This window comes from Erinaceus europaeus, chromosome 9, assembly GCF_950295315.1.
Source record: "Erinaceus europaeus chromosome 9, mEriEur2.1, whole genome shotgun sequence".
Taxonomy (NCBI): Eukaryota; Metazoa; Chordata; class Mammalia; order Eulipotyphla; family Erinaceidae; genus Erinaceus; species Erinaceus europaeus.
In genome coordinates, this window is record NC_080170.1 from 30396890 (window position 1) to 30416501 (window position 19612).

Genomic DNA, 19612 nt, shown 5'->3' on the forward strand with positions numbered 1-19612 from the left:
TTTACATCAGGCTCAACCTGACGCTGTTGACTGGCTACGGAAGAAGGGCAAATGCTAGAAGAAGAAGCGGGGAAGCAATTACAGAAGCCAGACCTTCTACCTTCTGCAACCCTCAATGACCCTGGGTCCATGCTCCCAGAGGGATGGAGAATGGGAAAGCTATCGGGGGAGGGGGTGGGATATGGAGATTGGGTGGTGGGAATTGTGTGGAGTTGTACCCCTCCTACCCTATGGTTTTGTTAATTAATCCTTTCTTAAATAAAAAAAATTAAAAAAAAGAATATCCTAGGTTCAAAAATTTTTTTTCACAATGAAAATGAAAAATTTCAAAAAATGTTATTCAGAAGATGATCTACTATTAATAATTGTGACAAAGTAGCCATAATGAAAGTTCCACATCATTAATTTACTAAATTATTAGTTTTTTCGGTGCCATGCTCAGTGATTTTTAATTAAAATGTAATTTTACTATATTTTAAGTCCTTATTTGTTGTAAGGTAATTCAGCCATGTAGTTGATAATTGTTCTCATTTTTCACTTTAGGAGCAAACCATGTGGGCTTGCCTAGCCGCTATGGCAGTTTGTAATCGTGATATGACCACCGCAGAAATAGCCTACGCAGCGATTGGTGAAGTAAATAATGTTTACTGTGTGTGTGTATGTGTGTATATGTATATGTGTGTTTCTTACCATAACTTACTATATTTCCATTACTCTCCACTATAAATAATTTCCTTTTTTTAGATTGATAAAGTTCAATACATCAATTCTATAAAAGATCTTCCATCTAAAGAATCAAAAATGGCGCACATATTAATGTTTAGTGGAAACATACAGGAAGCAGAGATCATACTTCTTCAGGCTGGCCTTGTCTATCAAGCAATCCAGCTCAATATTAACCTCTACAACTGGGAAAGGTAATTAAAAAAGTAATTCAATCAAGTCTAAAACCTGATTGATATTAATGCATTCTTCTCTCTCTGCCACTCAGTAATTTACATTTCTCACTTAATTAATAGTTTTCTAACACCACAGAAGAATTTTTCACACCTTTATTTGTGAGTAGTTTGCCATTAAAGATTTATGTGTTCTCTGAACTTGAATTTGATTAGATTTCTTATTTCAGAACCTACGTTCCTCTACTCATTCTATCCAGTTTGTCTCTCAGTGAATAAAGTTGTTGTGCAAATGTACTTTAAGTTATATTATAAAATTGCTACTCTTAACTTTTCCAGGTTTGAAGTATTTTCTATCATCATTATGTCTGCTTCTACTTGGGCTAAAAAAATAATAATAATAACCCAAATCTTTCAATTGCAACTCCTTTACTTACAATACCACTAAATTAGATTTTCATACCTATCCTATCTCTTTATTTCACTGAGTAACTAACTGTTGGTAACAAAATTGAGAGACAGTTGTCAGTAACATACCATTTTCTTTATTTCACTTATGTACTAATGACCTGTGCTTGTCATACAATTCAGTCACTGCCTCTGTACTTTATTTACATACATTCATAGTCACTGATTAGCTGTACAAAAGATAAAGATGATTTTGGTTCAATAGGCATAAAAAGGCCCTTGTCCTTAATTCAGTCGTAATTCATACATTTTAAAGCAATTAGTTTGGTTAAAATAATATTTAAAAATTTCTGTTAAATAACTAACAGGAAGCTGTATATACTGTTAATCACATTTTTAATTTTATGAGAAATATGGAAGAATAATGCTTATAGCCTACTGTTAACCATTGTTTTTGTATATTTTTGTATATTATTGCATTTGGTTATCAGAACATTTTGCAAGTGAAATTAATTATTCTTTCTTTCTTTATTTAATACTACTACCAGTCAAAGTGATTTTGCCTCATTCTGATTATGTGAAAAGTCATAGTTTGAGGTTATAACATCTTTTTACATAACTTCCTTCTACTTAAAAGTCAGAGAAGAAACTGGAATTATTCTAGTCCCATAATCTAATGTTACATTTGTTTGGTTGCCAAACAACCATTTTAAAGATAGAGACATATTCTTCCTATAATCCTTATATAATTTAAAGTGAAAAACCTCTTACATGTGATAAAGAAATATATATATCTATTATTTTTTAATTTTTACCCAGGATTTGTTTTTAGAGAACATTTAAAATAGTGCATATTACTTGAATGTTTACCTTTAGCTATGGCTCCTCCATCAGATAAATTAATACATATTTTATAAAAGCTATAAGGATAGATAACAACAGTATCTAAATGCAGGAGTACATATCATATATATATTTTTTCTTTATTGAGGAATTAATGTTTTACATTCAACAGTAAATACAATAGTTTGTACATGCATAACATTCCCCAGTTTCCCATTTAACAATACAACATCCACTATGTCATTTATCATCCTTCATGGACCTGTATTCTCCCCACCCACCCACCCCAGAGTCTTTTACTTTGGTGTAATACACCAATCCATTTCAGGTTCTACTTGTGTTTTCTTTTCTGATCTTGTTTTTCAACTTCTGCCTCAGAGTGAGATCATCCCATATTCATCCTTCTGTTTCTGACTTATTTCACTCAACATGATTTTTTCAAGGTCCATCCAAGATCAGCTAAAAACGGTGAAGTCACCATGTTTTACAGCTGAGTAGTATTCCATTGTATATATATACCACAACTTGCTCAGCCACTCATCTGTTGTTGGACACCTGGGTTGCTTCCAGGTTTTGGCTATTACAAATTGTGCTGCCAAGAACCTATGTGTACACAGATCTTTTTGGATGGATGTGTTGTGTTCCTTACGATATATCCCCAGGAGGGGAATTGCAGGATCATAGGGTAGGTCCATTTCTAGCCTTCGGAGAATTCTCCGGACTGTTTTCCACAGAGTTAGGACCAATTGACATTCCCACCAGCAGTGCAGGAGGGTTCCTTTGACCCCACAACCTCTCCAGCATTTGCTGCTGTTACCTTTTCTGATGTGTGACATTCTCACAGGAATGAAGTGATATCTCATTGTTGTCTTCATTTGCATTTCTCTGACAATCAGAGACTTGGACCATTTTTTCATGTGTTTCTCGTCCTTTTGGATCTCTTCTGTGGTGAATATACTGTCCAAGTCCTCCCCCCCATTTTTGGATGGGGTTATTTGTTGTCTTGTTGTTGAGTCTGGCAAGCTCTTTATATATGTTGGTTATTAAACTCTTATCTGAGGTATGGCATATAAAGATCTTCTCCCATTCTGTGAGGGGTCTCTTGGTTTGGGTAGTGGTTTCTTTTGCTGTGAAGAAGCTTTTTAATTTGATGTAGTCCCATAGGTTTATACTTGCCTTAGTCTTCCTTGTAATTGGATTCGTTTCATTGAAAATGTCTTTAAAATTTATGTGGAAAAAAGTTCTGCCAATATTTTCCTCTAAGTTTCTGATAGTTTCTGGTCTAACATCCAAGTCCTTGATCCACTTGGAATTTACTTTTGTATTTGGTGAAATACAGTGATTCATTCTTCTGCATGTTTCAACCCATTGTTTCCAACACCATTTGTTGAAGAGACTCTGCTTTCCCCATGTAATAGTCTGAGCACCTTTGTCAAAGATTAGATGTCCATACGTGTGGGGCCTCATTTCTGGGCTCTCAATTCTATTCCACTGGTCAGTGTGTCTGTTCATGTTCCAGTACCAAGCAGTTTTGATGACAATGGCCCTATAATACAGTTTGAGATCTGGGAGTGTGATGCCTCCGGTTCTGTTCTTTTTTCTCAAGATTGTTTTGGCAATTCTAGGTCTTTTCTGGTTCCAGATAAACATTTGTAGCATTTTTTCTACTCTCCTAAAAAATGTGCTTGGGATCTTGATGGGGATAGCATTAAATTTGTAGATGGCTCTGGGTAATATATTCATTTTGATGATGTTAATTCTTCCAACCCATGAACATGGAATATCTTTCCACTTCTTTGTGTCTTTTTCAATTTCTTTGAGTAGTGACTCATAATTTTCAGTATACAAGTCTTTCACTTCCTTGGTTAGATTTACTCCTAGATATTTTATTGTTTTTGTTGCTATAGTAAAAAGAATTGATTTCTGGATTTCAATTTCTTCTAACTTAGTGTTTGCATAGAGGAATGCCACTGACTTTTGAATGTTAATTTTGTAGCCTGACACCTTACTGTATTGCCTGATGATTTCCAAAAGTTTCTTGCTGAATTCCTTAGGTTTTTCCGTGTATACTATCATGTCATCTGCAAATAAGGAGAGTTTGACTTCTTCTCTTCCAATCTGTATGCCTTTAATTCCTTGCTCCTGCCTGATTGCTATGGCAAGAACTTCCAACACTATGTTGAATAGTCATGGTGATAGTGGGCATCCCTGTCTAGTACCTGATCTGAGTGGAAATGCTTCCAGTTTTTCACCATTGAGTATGATATTGGCTGTAGGTTTGCTATATATAGACTCCACTATCTTCAGGAATTTTCCATCTATTCCCATTTTTTGAAGTGTTTTGATCATAAAGGGATGTTGTATTTTGTCAAAGGCTTTCTCTGCATCTACTGATATGACCATGTGGTTTTTGGTCTTGCTTTGTTGATGTGGTGGATCACATTGATTGATTTATGTATATTAAACCAACCTTGCATGCCTGGGATAAACCCCACTTGGTCATGAACAATCTTTTTGATATACTGCTGTATCCGGTTGGCTAGAATTTTGTTCAATATTTTCGCATGTATGTTCATCAGAGATATTGGTCTATAGTTTTCTTTTTTGGTTGTGTCCCTATCTGCTTTTGGTATCAGGGTGATGTTGGCTTCATAGAAGCTGGCAGGGAGTATTCCAGTGTCTTCAATCTTCTGGAAGACTTTTAAAAGTAGAGGTATTAGTTCTTCTTTGAAGGTTTTGTAGAATTCATTTGTAAAACCATCTGGTCCAGGACTTTTATTTTTGGGGAGATTTTTGATAACTGTTTCAATTTCATTAGCTGTGATGGGCCTGTTCATGTTATCCACTTCCTCTTTACTTAGTTTTGGAAGTTGGTAGGTATCTAGGAAATCGTCCATTTCTTCCAGGTTCTCTAGCTTGGTGGCATATAGTTGTTCATAGAAGCCTCACATGATATGTTGAATTTCTGCGGTGTCTGTTGTGATATCTCCTCTTTCATTTACTATCTGATTTATTTGAGTCTTCTCCCTTTTTTGTTTTGTGAGTCTGGCTAAAGGTTTGTCGATTTTGTTTACTCTTTCAAAGAACCAACATTTACTTTCATTGATCTTTTGTATGGTTTTCCTATTCTCAGTGTTATTTATTTCTGCCCTAACTTTAGTGATTTCTGTCCTTCTGGTTGCTTTAGGGTTCCTTTGTTGTTCTTCTTCTAGGTCTTTAAGATGTGCAATCAGGCTGTTTATTTGTGCTTTTTCTTGTTTCCTAATGTGAGCTCGTATAGCTATGAACTTCCCTCTTAGGACTGCTTTAGCTGTGTCCCAAATATTTTGATAGCTTGTGTCTTCATTTTCATTGAACTCTCGAAAACATTTTGATTTCTTCCTTGATTTCCTCTTTGACCCAGAAGTTGTTAAGAAGTGTACTATTACCCCACCAATGTGTCCTGGAGCTCAGCTTCCCCAGAGACCCACCCTACTAGGGAAAGAGAGAGGCAGACTGGGAGTATGGACCGACCAGTCAACGCCCATGTTCAGCGGGGAAGCAATTACAGAAGCCAGACCTTCTACCTTCTACAACCCAAAATGACCCTGGGTCCATGCTTCCAGAGGGATAGAGAGTGGGAAAGCTATCAGGGGAGGGGGTGGGATATGGAGATTGGATGGTGGGAATTGTGTGGAGTTGTACCCCTCCTACCCTATGGTTTTGTTAATTAATCCTCTCTTAAATAAAAAAGAAAAAGAAAAAATAATAGTAGTAATAATACAAATAAAACAAAACTGTAAAATAAAAAAAAAAAAGAAGTGTACTGTTGAGCTTCCACATTTTGGGACTGTTACTAATCTTTTGTTGATTGTTAAGTGTTAGTTTAATTCCACTGTGGTCTGAGAAGATGCTCGGGATGATTTCAATGCTCTTGAAGTTGCTGATGCTGTCTTTGTGGCCTAACATATGGTCTATCCTTGAGAATGACCCATGTGGATTTGAGTAAAATGTGTATTCCAGTTTCTTGGGGTGAATGACTCTGAAAATGTCCAATAGTTCTAGTTTATCTATCTCTTCATTTAGCTCCCTTATGTCTTTATTGATTTTCTGCCTGGATGATCTGTCAAGTAGAGAGAGTGGGGTGTTGAAGTCCCCTACTATGACTGTGTTGCTGTTAATACATTGCTGTAGTTCTTTCAGTAGAAGTTTAATGTATTTAGATGGCTTCTCATTGGGTGCATAGATGTTAATAATTGTTAAGTCCTCTTGATTGACTGATCCTCTGAGCATTAAGTAGTGTCCATTCCTATCTTTTTTAATCTTATCTGTTTTAAAGTCTATCATGTCAGATATGAGAATAACTATTCCTGCCCTTTTTTGTGGGCCATTGGCTTGTATGATAGTTTTCCATCCTTTCTCTTTAAGTCTGTGTTTGTCTTGTTGAGTTAGGTGGGTTTCCTGTAGATAGCATATTGTTGGGTTGTGTTTTCTGATCCATCTTCCTATTCTTTGTCTTGTAATAGGTGAATTCAGGCCATTGACATTTATTGATATCAAAGATTGAAGATATTTTAACACCATTCTTGTAGAGTTTTAGAGTGTTTCCATATATGTCCTATTTGTGGTGGTCTGATTGTTTATAGGAGACCTTTCAGAACTTCTTTCAGGGTAGGCTTGGTGATAGTTGATTCCTTCAACTGTTGCTTGTCTGAGAAGGTTTTGATGCTTCCATCTAGTCTGAATGACAATCTAGCAGGATATAGTATTCTTGGCTGAAAGCCTTTCTCATTGAGCACTCGATAGATATCTTGCCATTCTCTTCTGGCCTGTAGTGTTTGTATGGAGAAGTCTGCTGCTAATCTTATGTGTTTTCCTTTGTAGGTGACTCTTTGTTTTTCTCTTGCAGCCTTCAGGATCCTTTCTTTATCCTTATTCCTTTCCATTCTAAGTATAATATGTCTTGGTGTCTTTAGGTCTGGGTTAATTCTATTTGGGACCCTCTGGGCTTCTTGAATCTTTATGTCTTTGATGTTGTCTAGACTAGAGAATTTTTCAGCTACTATGGCCTGGAAAATGCTTTCTTCCTCTCCTTTTCTTTCTTCCTCTGGTATGCCAATAATGCATATATTGTTTCTTTTGAAGTCATCCCACAGGACTCTGTTGTTGTTTTCAGCATCTCTTAATCTCCTTTTGAGATCTCTTACTTCTTTTTTAGTTGTCTCTAATTCATCCTCAATCTTGCTAATTCTGTCTTCAGCCTCATAGATTCTATTCTCTCTGCCCTCTACTGTTTTCTGGAGTTCATCTATTTTGTTGCCCTGCTCTGATACTGTTTTAGCTTGTTCAGCTAGTTGCATTCTTAGCTCAGTGATTTCAGCTCTCAGCTCTCTAATAACCATGAGATAATTAGTATTTTCTTCCATAGTCTCATTTGTTGTTCCTGTATTTCTGATTACAATTTTTTCAAATTCTTTACTCGCTCCTGTTATTATTTCCTTAGCTAATGTTTGGATGTTGAACTCGTTATTTTTTGCTTCACCCTCTGGAGGACTTATAGCTGGACTCTTGTCCTGGTTTGATTCTCCAATATTTTTTCTTGTTGTTTTAACCATTTTATATATTATGTTATGAGTTCCCTTTATCAGTACTTTTCAAATTATTGATCACTATTTCCTGGATTGACTTGTGTTTAATTAAATTAATTAAAGGGTTCACACTGGCGGAAGTTAACAGTTGTTTCAATCCCTGAGTTGGAGCTCAGTGGTTTAAAAGCCTCTTTTTTTTTCTTCCCTGTAGGCTATGGGAGCCTGAGGGCTTTTAAACTATCAATAGGCTTCTTAGCTTAATCACTGACTCCTGACCAAGAGATAAAGCAGGGTGTGGCAGAGATAATCCAGTGGCTATGCAAAGAGACTTTCACAGCCCCTCTGCTATGCCACCAAGGTATAGGTCTTCTCCTGAGTTTCCTGGTTAGATCTCTGTCCCCTGGTGTCCCTCCCTGTCGCTGCTCCAGATTCTGAGGGTAGTAGCAATGGAGACTCAGAGTTGCACTTGGTGAGTCTCTGGGGAGTCCTCTCCTCCCTTAAGCTGTCCCCTTTTTGGTGGAGCAGACTGGAGGTGGTGTCTCAACTGCTAAACTGCTGAACTGTTAGCAGTCACTTAATCTCTCCCTAGGCTCCTCTCTCCTCTCTGTCACCAGTCACATGTGTTTGTACTCACCGGTGATTCAGTGGGTTCCTGTGGTTATTCTAGTCCTGTCTTGTTTCGGTCCCGGCTGTCCTCCTTTGGTATTCTTAGTTGATCCGGGAGAGGAGAGGAGAGGAGAGGAGAGGAGAGGAGAGGAGAGGAGAGGAGAGGAGAGGAAAGCGATCTGCTGCTTGTAGCTCCACCTCTGGAAGTCGAATCCCTTACATATCATATTCTATCCTCTCTACATAATTGGATGTATTGATGATTCATAACAAAGCATCTTTTGGGAATTTTTGTAAAGTCTCACCCCAGAATAGATGTCTATGTACTCACTACTTAGGACACATCCTATTTTGTGCCTTTCTGTCCCATACAGCTATACAGAAGGAATGGAAAATTAGAATTCTGGGTACTCTAGGGAGGCTCATTGAGTTCTCATATATTCACCCCTGGAATCAGCCTTAGAGACATGCCAGGAATGATGTGAGAGAGGGTGGGAGATACAGACACTTTCACTTGTATTTCTCACCTTGTGGGCTTCTGTGAATTGAGTTTGACTTCCTTAAAAAAAAAAAAAAAAAAAAAAACTTGTTTTATGAGAGAGCAGTGAAAAAAAAGAAAAAGAGCAGAGAACAACTTTTTAAAAAAGATTTTATTTATTTATTAATGAGAAAGATAGGAGAGAGAGAGAGAAAACCAGACATCACTCTGTTACATGTGCTGGCTGGGGACTGAACTCAGGACCTTATGCTTGAGAGTCTAGTGCCTTAGCCACTGCACCACCTTCTGGACGACCAGAGAAGAACTTTGTATGTCATGGTAGGCACCGAACACGTGCAAATCCTCCATCTACCTTCAGAGCCACTTCCCATGCCACAGTTTGCTTTCTTTTATCTTTTTTTATATTTATTTATTCCCTTTTGTTGACCTTGTTCTTTTATTGTTGTAGTTATTATTGTTGTTATTGATGTCATTGTTGTTGGATAGGACAGAGAGAAATGGAGAGAGGAGGGGAAGACAAAGAGGGGGAGAGAAAGATAGACACCTACAGACCTGCTTCACCTCTTGTGTAGCAACTCCCCCACATGTGGGGATCCGAGGCTCGATCCTTATGAAGTCCTTGTGCTTTGCGCCACGTGCGCTTAACCCACTGTGCTACCGCCTGACTCCCTCTCTTTTATCTTTCAATTGTGTTCTGTATATCTTCATGCTGTGTATCATTTTTTAAACTTATTTTTCTAATATTTGATAGGACAGCGAGAAGTTGAGAGGAGATGGGGAGGGTGAAGAGAGAGGAGGAGGAGGAGAGAGAGAGAGAGAGAGAGAGAGAGAGAGAGAGAGAGAGGGAGAGGGAGAGGGAGAGGCAGGCAGACTTACAGATGTGCTTCACCACTTGTGAAGCTTTTCCCCCTTTCAGGTGGAGACTGAGGGCTTGAACCTGTGCACTCAAGCAGGTATGCCACCATCCAGCCCCCTTTTTTTAATGTCATAGAGGAATGAAGCAACTTTGTGTGGTGTTTGTGATGGATAGCCAGTACTGATCCTTAGAATTTTTTTTTAATTTTTTATTTATTTTCCCTTTTTTGTTGCCCTTGTTTTATTGTTGTAGTTGTTATTATTGTTGTTGTTATTGATGTCGTCATTATTGGTTAGGACAGAGAAATGGAGAGAGGAGGGGAAGACAGAGAGGGAGAGAGAAAGACACCTGCAGACCTTCTTCATCCTCTGTGAAGCGACTCTCCTAGAGGTGGGGAGCCGGGGGCTTAACCCAGGATGCTTAAGCGGGTGCTTGGGCTATGCGCCATGTGCTCTTAACCTGCTGCGCTACCGCCCAACTCCCTGATCCTTGGAGTTTAACATGTCTTTTAAAAGATTCTTTATTTATGAGATGGAGGAGATAAAAAATCAGAACATTACACGGGTACATGCGATACTGAAGACAAACTCAGGAACTCATGCTTGAGAATCCAGCACCTCAACTTCTGCAACCTCTGTATATTTTTATAAGAGGCCATGGCGCTGAGTTTTGGCAATATAATTTATACTCTGCCTGACGTAGATCAATGATTTTTCTTATTGACTCTCAATTGTCAATTAATACACACAGCTTATCTAAAGTGATAATTTAATTTAGGTCAATAGTGAAGCAGACCAAACCTTGTTAAGAATGAAATAAGATTTCCCTACCAAAGAGTCACACACTGCAAAAAAAAAAAAAATCTAGTCAGTTATCAGTCTTATCTCAAACAACAGATTTAGGTTATCAATAGTTGACTAATTAATCATGACTGGGCTACTCACAATTATATCTCCTATTAGAATGCAGGAGAACTTAATAAACAATGGACTTTGGCTGGTGTGGTGTCTGTTTCCCTCATTTTAAACAAGAGGACAGTGAGCAGGGTAGGAGGACCATACTCACAGCATTGCAATATGAGTGATGTTTGAAATGCTGTCTCAAACCTACATAAAAAAAATAGGCCTGGGAGTGGGAGTAGATAGCATAATAAGATGCTCATGCCCGAGGCTGGCTCCAAAGTCTTAGGTTCACTCCCCCACACCACCGTAAGCTAGAGCTGAACAGTGCTCTGGTTTAATAAAAATAATAATAAAAGGCCTGGGGGTCAGGTGGTAGCATAGCAGGTTAAGTGCACATGGCGCAAAACCCAAAGACCAGAGTAAGAACCCCAGTTTGAGCCCCTGGCTCCCCACCTGCGAGGAGCCGCTTCACTAGCAGTGAAACAGGTCAGGAGGTGTCTTTCTCTCCCCCTCTCTGTCTTCCCGTCCTCTCTTGATTTCTCTGTCCTATTTAATAACAATGACATCAATAACAGCAACAATAATAACTACAACAACGATAACACAACAAGGGCAACAAAAGGGGGAAAAAGTAGCCTCCAAGAGCAGTGGATTTGTGGTACAGGAATACTGTATAGTTACATAATGATTTGAGTTATGAAAATTAAGTACTGTTAGCTTTTTCTTTTCTTTCTTTTTTTTTTTAAGATTTTTATTTATTGATTCATGAGAAATGATAGGAGAGAGAGAGAGAGAGAAAGAACCAGACGTCACTCTGGTACATGTGCTGTCAGGGATTGAATTTAGGACCTCATGCCTGAGAGTCCAATGCCTTACCCACTGCACCACCTCCCAGACCACAAGTACTGTTAGCTTTTTCTAATATTCAAATGGCAAAAGACATTTTTTATCAGACGTTTACTCTCAAATTATAATTTTCATAATGTTTTAATTTACTGTACTAATGGCATAATATGTAAGCAGGTGAATATTGAACATATATGGACTTGCAAAAACATGAAGATGGTCTAATCACTTGTATTGAGGGAGAAATTTAATCACTTGAATTTTATTATGATTATTAGTGGGCTTTTTTTAATTAATGTTTACCAATCATGGTTCTATGGTACTTACGAAAGAGAAATCCAGTCAGATTTCTCTTTAGTAACTGATTTGGTTTAATCTGTGGGGAAAACAGACTCCTAAATAATAATTATAGTGTAACTCTGTGAAGACAATAGTCCTGTAAATCACATTTCCTCAATAAAGTGATATTGAGGTTGAAAAATAATAATTATAATATACTATAAATGAGGCTGCAGTAATACTGTATGAAACATGAGAGTATATTTGTTTCTTTTAAAAAATTTATTCATGGGTGGGGGAGACAGCATAATGGTTATGCAAATAGACTCTCATGCCTGAGGCTCGAAGGTCCAAGGTTCAATCTCTTGCACCACCATAAATGAGAGCTGAGCAGTGCTCTGGTAAAATAAAAAAAAAAAGAGGGGGAGTGAGTTGGGAAGTAGCCAGAGGGTTAAGCACATGTGACACGATGCGCAAGCCAAGGACCGGCATGCGGATCCGGATTGGAGTCCCTGGCTCCCCGCCTGCAGGGAAGTCACTTCACAGGCGGTGAAGCAGGTCTGCAGGTGTCTGTCTTTCCCCCTCTCTATCTTCCCCTCTTCTCTTCATTTCTCTCTGTCCTATCCAACAATGACGACATCAGTAATAACAACAACAATAATAACTACAACAACAATTTAAAAAAAAGGGCAACAAAAGGGAAAATAAATTTAAAAACTATATATTTTTAGATAGAGACTGAGGGAGAGAGATCAAAGAAAGAAAGAGAGAGAGACCACAGCAAGAAAGCTTCCTTCAGTGCAGTGGAGGCTGGACTCAAATCCTGGCCACACACATGGCAAAGTAGCACAGAATCCAAGTTAGTTATTTTGCTGGCCCTGGTTATTTGTTTCTACAAGGGAAGCTGATTAGGAAGAAGAGATTATGTTTGTTCTGGACCTTAATGAGTTAGTAGGAGTTTGCAAGATGGATAAGGCAGAGAATGGTGCTTTTTATTGCAGGATGAATAGAAAGAACAGCAGATACAATTTTGCCCACCGTCTTATCCCAGAATTTTACTGCTCATGGAGGCTAACACAAGCAATATGGTACTTTGTTTTATTTCTCTTTATAGGGCACTTGAGTTGGCTGTCAAATATAAAACACATGTTGATACAGTTCTTGCTTATCGGCAAAAGTTTTTGGAAACATTTGGCAAACAAGAAACTAATAAACGATACTTGCAATATGCAGATGGAGTAAGTATTAGTATCTTATAATGATGTTTATGTTTTATAAGTATATATTATTTACCTTCATGAGATATAATTCAAATGATTCATACCATTCTCTCTCTTTTACCAGAGCATTGCTCAACTCTGACTTAGGGTGGTGTTGGGGGTTGAATCTGGGACCTCTGGTGCTTCAGGCATGAAAGTATCTTTGCATAACCATTATACTATCTCCACCACCCTCCTTTACCTTTCAAACATTACTTTTTGCCTTATGATGTTGTTGTTTTATTTTGATTGCACTATTGAGATCCCACCCCAATCTTATAGCAAATTTTGATTAACTCAGATCTGTGTCAGTAACATTCAGTTTATGTTAAGGTTGGGTGCTAAATGGCATTTTTAGATAAAACAATATAAATCTTTAGTGTAAATGCTTCTAACTCCTACATTTGTCTTCTACCTGCTGTCTCTTCTGCAAGGGAAATATATAAGTGCAGATGGCATTGGCCAAGATATGGGTATCTTGTCACATTGCAGGATTCTGGGAAACTCAGTTGTAACTTGAGAAGACTGCCTAGGCAGACTTCACTGCCTAGATTCAAAGAAGGCTAAACATTTGCCTCTCCAATTCCTGTCAGGCTCTCAGGATTGATCATTGCCACTAGGAGGAAGTCATATCAGTATAGAGCAGGCCACAAACAAAGCCAGATAAGAAAGTGCCAGTGCCTAGAGCAGTGGACTCCTGCCCAGAGTATTCTAAACTCAGACTGCAGAGATAGAGGTCACCTCTAACCATGCAGTCAAGAGACTTGCAGTCCCAGACAGACTCAGTCTGCTCCCAGCCTGTGAACTAATTGGTTTATTATTTATTTATTCATTAAGCATTTTTTAAAATTTACAAGTGAATACCACTCTTAGCCAAGCACTATACTTGATGCAAAGTAGGTAAGTCTGACTTCTATCCTTATGATCTTATTGACTATGTGGGATGTTAACTAAAACATTCTCCTCGGGGAGAGAATAAACGGTATCTTCTGATATATCCTAGGGACAGACAATATTAGTGGAGCCGTGGGAAGAGGTAGGGAGGAGATATCTACAATTCCTACTAAATCCAGCATTATCCATATTTAGAATACCGAGGGGACATGCTCTACATTTTCCAGGGTGTGTTCAGTACAGTTCTCAGGGTATTGAAGCCTATGGTTCCATTCTTAGAGTTCTGCAAGATAGCTTCAGTCTCTAGATCTGAGATAGACACAAACTGTGAGTTTCTTGGTGGGAAGAGGTGTATTTTATAGAAGCTCTACAATCTTTTTGGTATCATTAACCACTTGTTTACTCAATACTGGGTTTTAGCACAAAAAAGCAAGGGAGAAAGAGATGGAGTGAGAAAGAGAAAGAGAGAAGGAAAGTGAAGCATCAACTTGTTTAGTACTGAAATGAATTCGGGCCATGAGGGTTTTCTGTGCTACTAGGAAAATTCAGATTTCTTGGGACTCTGAGGGCCACTCACCAGTGCAGAGGATGTGAGGTCACCTGGTGCAATGTCAGATGGCCCAGAGAGCTACCAACGTTTTTGACCTATTTCTCATACATTTTTTGTGCAGAAATTATAGTGAATTTGGCAGAAACTGACCCTAGGAAGAAACATTCAAGCGCAGGCATCCACTAACTATTCATTTCAGGGGAAACCACTGCTTTCAAAGTGGTGCACATAGTGCTATAAGACTTGCAAATGATACTTGAACTGAGCTTGAAAGGATGCGTAGAAGCTGACTGGTGAGGTGGGTATGGGATGCACATGCTCCAGGTAGAGGGAAGGCTTTGACATGGACAAGAGTAAAGACGAAAAGGGAGACTGACTTGAGGATTTCGAAGGACAGAGATATTGGACAATATCCTAAGATTAATGTGAAACTATTGAAAGAAGGTACTATGATCACATTTCCATTTTAAAATTCGAATTCCTGTTGCCAGGGAAGTGGCTCTGCAGGTAGAGTACCTGTCTGGCAAACTTGAGGACCTGTCCCTGGCACCACAAATGGCCAAAGCGTACTCTGATCTCTCTAAGTAAATCCATGCATTTCTTAATTACCAGGGAGATAGTGCAGCACTAGTATATCAGACTATGTGATTTGTATGTGAAATGTCCCAGGTACAATTTCAGGAACTAATAATTGCCAGAGCTGATTGGTACTCCGGTAAGCAACAACAACAAAAAACATAACAATAGAAAAATAGCTAAAAAAAAAAAAAAAAAAAACCAAAAACTCAGTTCCTGAATGTGAAGGGAAACTTATAAATTCCTACAAACTTATCTTGAGTAAGATGTGTCAATTACAGGATGTGATTATAAGAGCAGATGCATAGAGTCTTGAAAGAAGAGAGGAGTAAGAGCACCTGCTGTGTAGTTGAATATTGATTGGGATTAGACATAGTGACAGTTCCACATGGAAGGCAAAGAGAAGTCTTGGGCGTTTGTAATCAAGACAATGACTTGAAGAATAATTTCTGTAGTGCAACGTGGGTTGGAGATAAGGGTAGTGACTCAGCCCAGTTAGGCACTTACTATAATTGCACTCCAGAAGATGGAAAGAGTAAGAAAAATGTAAGAAGAAATCCAGTGGTAAAATTAAGAGAACATTGTGGTTAGATTAGGTAGGGCAGTGATGAGGTGTGGCAGGCACTGCAGATATGAGCATTTTTGGTGTGGGGACTGGTGGGGAGGCCATTATCTGAATAAGAAACATAAACTTATTTGTGGACTTTTTGTATTTAAATATATTAACAGTTTGGAATTCTGGTGGGGTATCCAGATGCAGATATCAGGCAGTTGGAAACATAAATATGAGCACTGAAGGATATTGACAAATGAGAGTTTTGGGGCTGATCAACAGATTTATGGCCAGGACCACTTAGGCACTTAGTTGAAGTTATGAGAGTAATGCTCTCATGGAAAGTATGGAAAAAGCTGTGGTTGGAACCTTGGTGAATGCCAACAGTTAAGAGGTTATAAGAGGAAAAAGATCAAGAAAGCCACTTAGAAAGGAGAGCAGAAACAGAAGGGAGTGGTATTTTGAAAGGGGAGTACTTTCAAAGAGAAGTAGTCAACTTCATCTGTATTTATTTATTTATTTTAGACAGATTAATTATTTCACTTATACAACTTCCTTGTATAACTGAGCAGCTTTAGTTCTGACTAAACCTAATTCTATGACTTCATCTTTATCTTCACTCTACTTCAGACTTTGAAAATTGAAAAAAAAAAAAAAGCCTTTTCTTTCTGTTTCTCATTAATAGTTAAACTGTAAACTTTCTGTTTTTTTTCCAGTACATAATAGGAAAATAACAGTATTTCTTTTCCTGAGTTCTTTGGATCTTGAAAACTGGATTTAGAACACTAGACAGTGTTAGGGTTTGGGCAGTGGCGCAGTGGTCAGGTACATATAGTACTAAGTGCAAAGACCCGCAGAAGGATCTGGGTTCGTGCCCTTGGTTTCACCTCCAGGGGGAACATTTCACGAGTGGTGAGGCAGGTCTGCATGTGTCTCTCTGTCTCTCTCCCTCTCTATCTCCCCTCCTTTCTCAATTTCTCTGTCTTCGCCAATAAAATGGAAAAAATGGCTGCCAGGAGCAGTGGATTTGTAGTGCTGGCACCAAGCCCCAGTATAACTCTGGAGGCAGAAAAGAAAAAAGAAAGAAAGAAAGAAAGGGAGAGAGAAAGAGAGAAAGAAAGAAAGGGAGAGAGAAAGAGAGAAAGAAAGAAAGAAAGAAAGGAGAGAGAGAGAAAGTTAGGAAGTGTTTATTCAGTTTTGAGATGAGGAACTACTATCCACTATCTCTATTACTATCTGCATAGCTTCTGTCAGTTAAAACAAAGTGATATTGTCAAATTTATTAATGAGTAAGACAATCACAACTGAGAATTCAGGAAGGATATATAGTTTGCCTCCAGGGTTGTTGGTGGGGCTTGGTGCTGGCACTACGAATCCACCACTCTACTCCTGGTGACTTTTTTTTTTCATTTTGTTGGATAGGACAGAGGAGGGGGAGATAGAAAGATAAACACTTGCACACCTGCTTTGCAGCTTGTGAAGTGTCTCCCATGCAGGCGAAAAGCCTGAGACTTGAACCCGGATCCTTACACTTAATACTGTGTACACTTAGCTGGGTGCGCCATCGACAGGCCTCTCAGGAAGGCTATATATGCAAATATACCTCTGATGACATTAGAAATAAACTATGAGGCAGTCATTTAGGCTAGGCTTGTCTTCAAAACAGAATGTTCCCCCAGGATGACTCAACTGCGTTATCTGAAGAGCAATGAAAGTTGTGGGGTAGAAAAAGAAGTAGTCGACAAGGTCCAAAAAATGTTCCTGCTTTGGAGCATGGTTCATCTTGCAGCTCAGGTTTTTTTTTTTTTTAAGGAGATGACCTCATCATTAAAAAATTTTTATTTATTTATTTTCCCTTTTGCTGCCCTTGTTTTTATTGTTGTTGTAGTTGTTGATGATGATGTTGTCATTGGATAGGACAGAGAGAAATGGAGCTAGGAGGGGAAGACAGAGAGGGGGAGAGAAAGAAGGACACCTGCAGACCTGCTTCATCGCCTGTGAAGCGACCCCCCCCTGCAGGTGGGGAGCTGGGGCCATGAACCAGGATCCTTATGCTGGTCCTTGCACTTTGCACCACGTGCGTTTAATCTGCTGAGCAACCACCCAACTCGCAGTGTTTTGTTTTGTTTTTCCCATACAAACCAGCTTCTCAGTGAGCCTTTTCTTTATTATTCTATTTGAAGCACAACACCCCCCTCTGTGGCCTCACTCCTGACACTGTCTACCCTCCAAATTTCCAAAATCTTTGCCATTTCTGCCATATCCATCTATCTGTCATCTAGCTCTGTTTTTTTTAAAAATAATATTTGTCATTGCTTACCTTTCCAAGAAAACTATGATTTTGTCTTGTTTACTTCTGAATTCTTTGTGGCTAAAATGATCCTTGGTACATAACAGGCAATAAATATTTGTTAACTTATGCAGCAAATGTTTGTAAGCTGAGGGATGTAAACACTTAATGATAGTGTTAAAAATGTTTTGAATTGTGGTGGGAGCAGGGAATGAGAGTGAAGTATGAGAACAATGAGGAGGTGGTTTGCAGGGAGAAAAATGGAGAAGGATAATAGGAGGAGCAGCCAGTGAAGAAAAGGGGATGGAATATGAAGGTGATAATTAAAGCAGGTCTCCTAGAGTCATTGAAGAAGGGCTCTCAGGGCTGACATGAGGAGGCTGGCCTGAGATGGAAGAGTGAACCCAGGATTGAACAAGTAGGCAAGTTGGTGAGTGTGAAAAAGGAAATGAGTGAATTCATGCTTGGTGGCTACTACATTCCCTGTAAAGTGGGAAGCTGGCTTTCAGCTAAGGGTAAGAGAGACAGGGTAGAGGATGGAGAGTTATTTAGTATGTTTTTGAAACTGCTTCTTTGTAATAAGAATTGACTAGGGACTGAAATGGAAAAAAAAAAAAAAAGCCCAATAGTATTGCCACACCCTATAATAGAAAAAGGGTGTGTTTTAGTGCACAAGTCACTTGACAGCTGTCATGAGTACATGCTTATCTCAAAGCCACTGTTAAAAATGCTCTCTTCGAAGGAGTAAATTGTCAGCAGAACACTGTTTTAGCACTGGATAAATGCCAAAGTGAAAGCAAAGCATTTCTTTTTAGGAGGATAGCTATCATCTTCCTGACACCCTTCTTTGCACCTAACAAGTGACTAATATAGTTGCCATCGGTTTACTTGATGGACTCTGATGCCCAGAGCAACACTTGTTCAGTGTGGCATCAATATGTATTTTATTGTGAGTGATTTTAGAAATAATAGGTAAGCCAATTTAAGACTGGAAGAAGGCCAAGGACATTCATCAAGTTTTGTCTTTCTCTTTGCAAACATTTTGTTAGGCCTAGAAACAGGTGTTTTGCCGTTTAAAAAATGTCAAGTTCTGGGCCTGACGGAAAAATAAGTCAGTCACCGTTTTCAGCCGATCTTGGATGGAGCTTGAAAAAATCATGTTAAGTGAAATAATTCAGAAACAGAAGGATGAATATGGGATGATCTCATTCTCAGGCAGGAGAGAAAACACAAGTAGAACCTGAACTGGAATTTTCGTATTGCACCAAAGTAAAAGACTGGGGTGGGTGTGGGGTAGAATACAGGTATAAAAAGGATGACAGAGGACCTAGTAGTGGTTGTATTGTTATATGGAAAACTGGGAAATGTTATGCATGTAGAAACTATTGTATTTACTATTTAATGTAAAACATTAATTCCCCAATAAAGAAATTTAAAAAAAGAAAGAAAGAAAAATAAGTCAGGGAGTCAGGCCGTAGTGCAGCAGGTTAAGCACACATGGCGCAAAGCGCAAGGACCAGTGTCAGGATCCCAGTCCCCAGCTCCCCACTTGCAGGGGAGTCGCTTCACAGGTGGTGAAGCAGGTCTGCAGGTGTCTATCTTTCTCTCCTCTGTCTTCCCCATCTCTCTTCATTTCTGCCCTGTCTAACAATGATGACATCAATAACAACAACAGGAATTACAACAACAATATAAAAACAACAAGGGGAACAAAAGGGAAAATAAATAAATAAACAGAAATGTTAAAAAATAAAATAAATCAAATAACTGAAGGTTTGCTCTGATGTT

General features: G+C 38.6%; 1 protein-coding gene across 1 annotated transcript in view; it reads left to right on the forward strand.

Annotated features, from left to right (window-relative positions):
- Positions 1 to 519: 519 nt before the first annotated feature.
- Positions 520 to 19612, forward strand: part of LOC132540371 (intraflagellar transport protein 80 homolog) — a 22697-nt gene continuing 3604 nt past the window's right edge. Inside the window, exons 1-3 of the mRNA XM_060197591.1 lie at positions 520 to 633; positions 745 to 917; positions 12817 to 12940. Coding sequence (XP_060053574.1) covers positions 553 to 633; positions 745 to 917; positions 12817 to 12940 — 378 coding nt within the window. The 5' untranslated portion in view covers positions 520 to 552. The remainder of the gene's footprint in view (positions 634 to 744; positions 918 to 12816; positions 12941 to 19612) is intronic.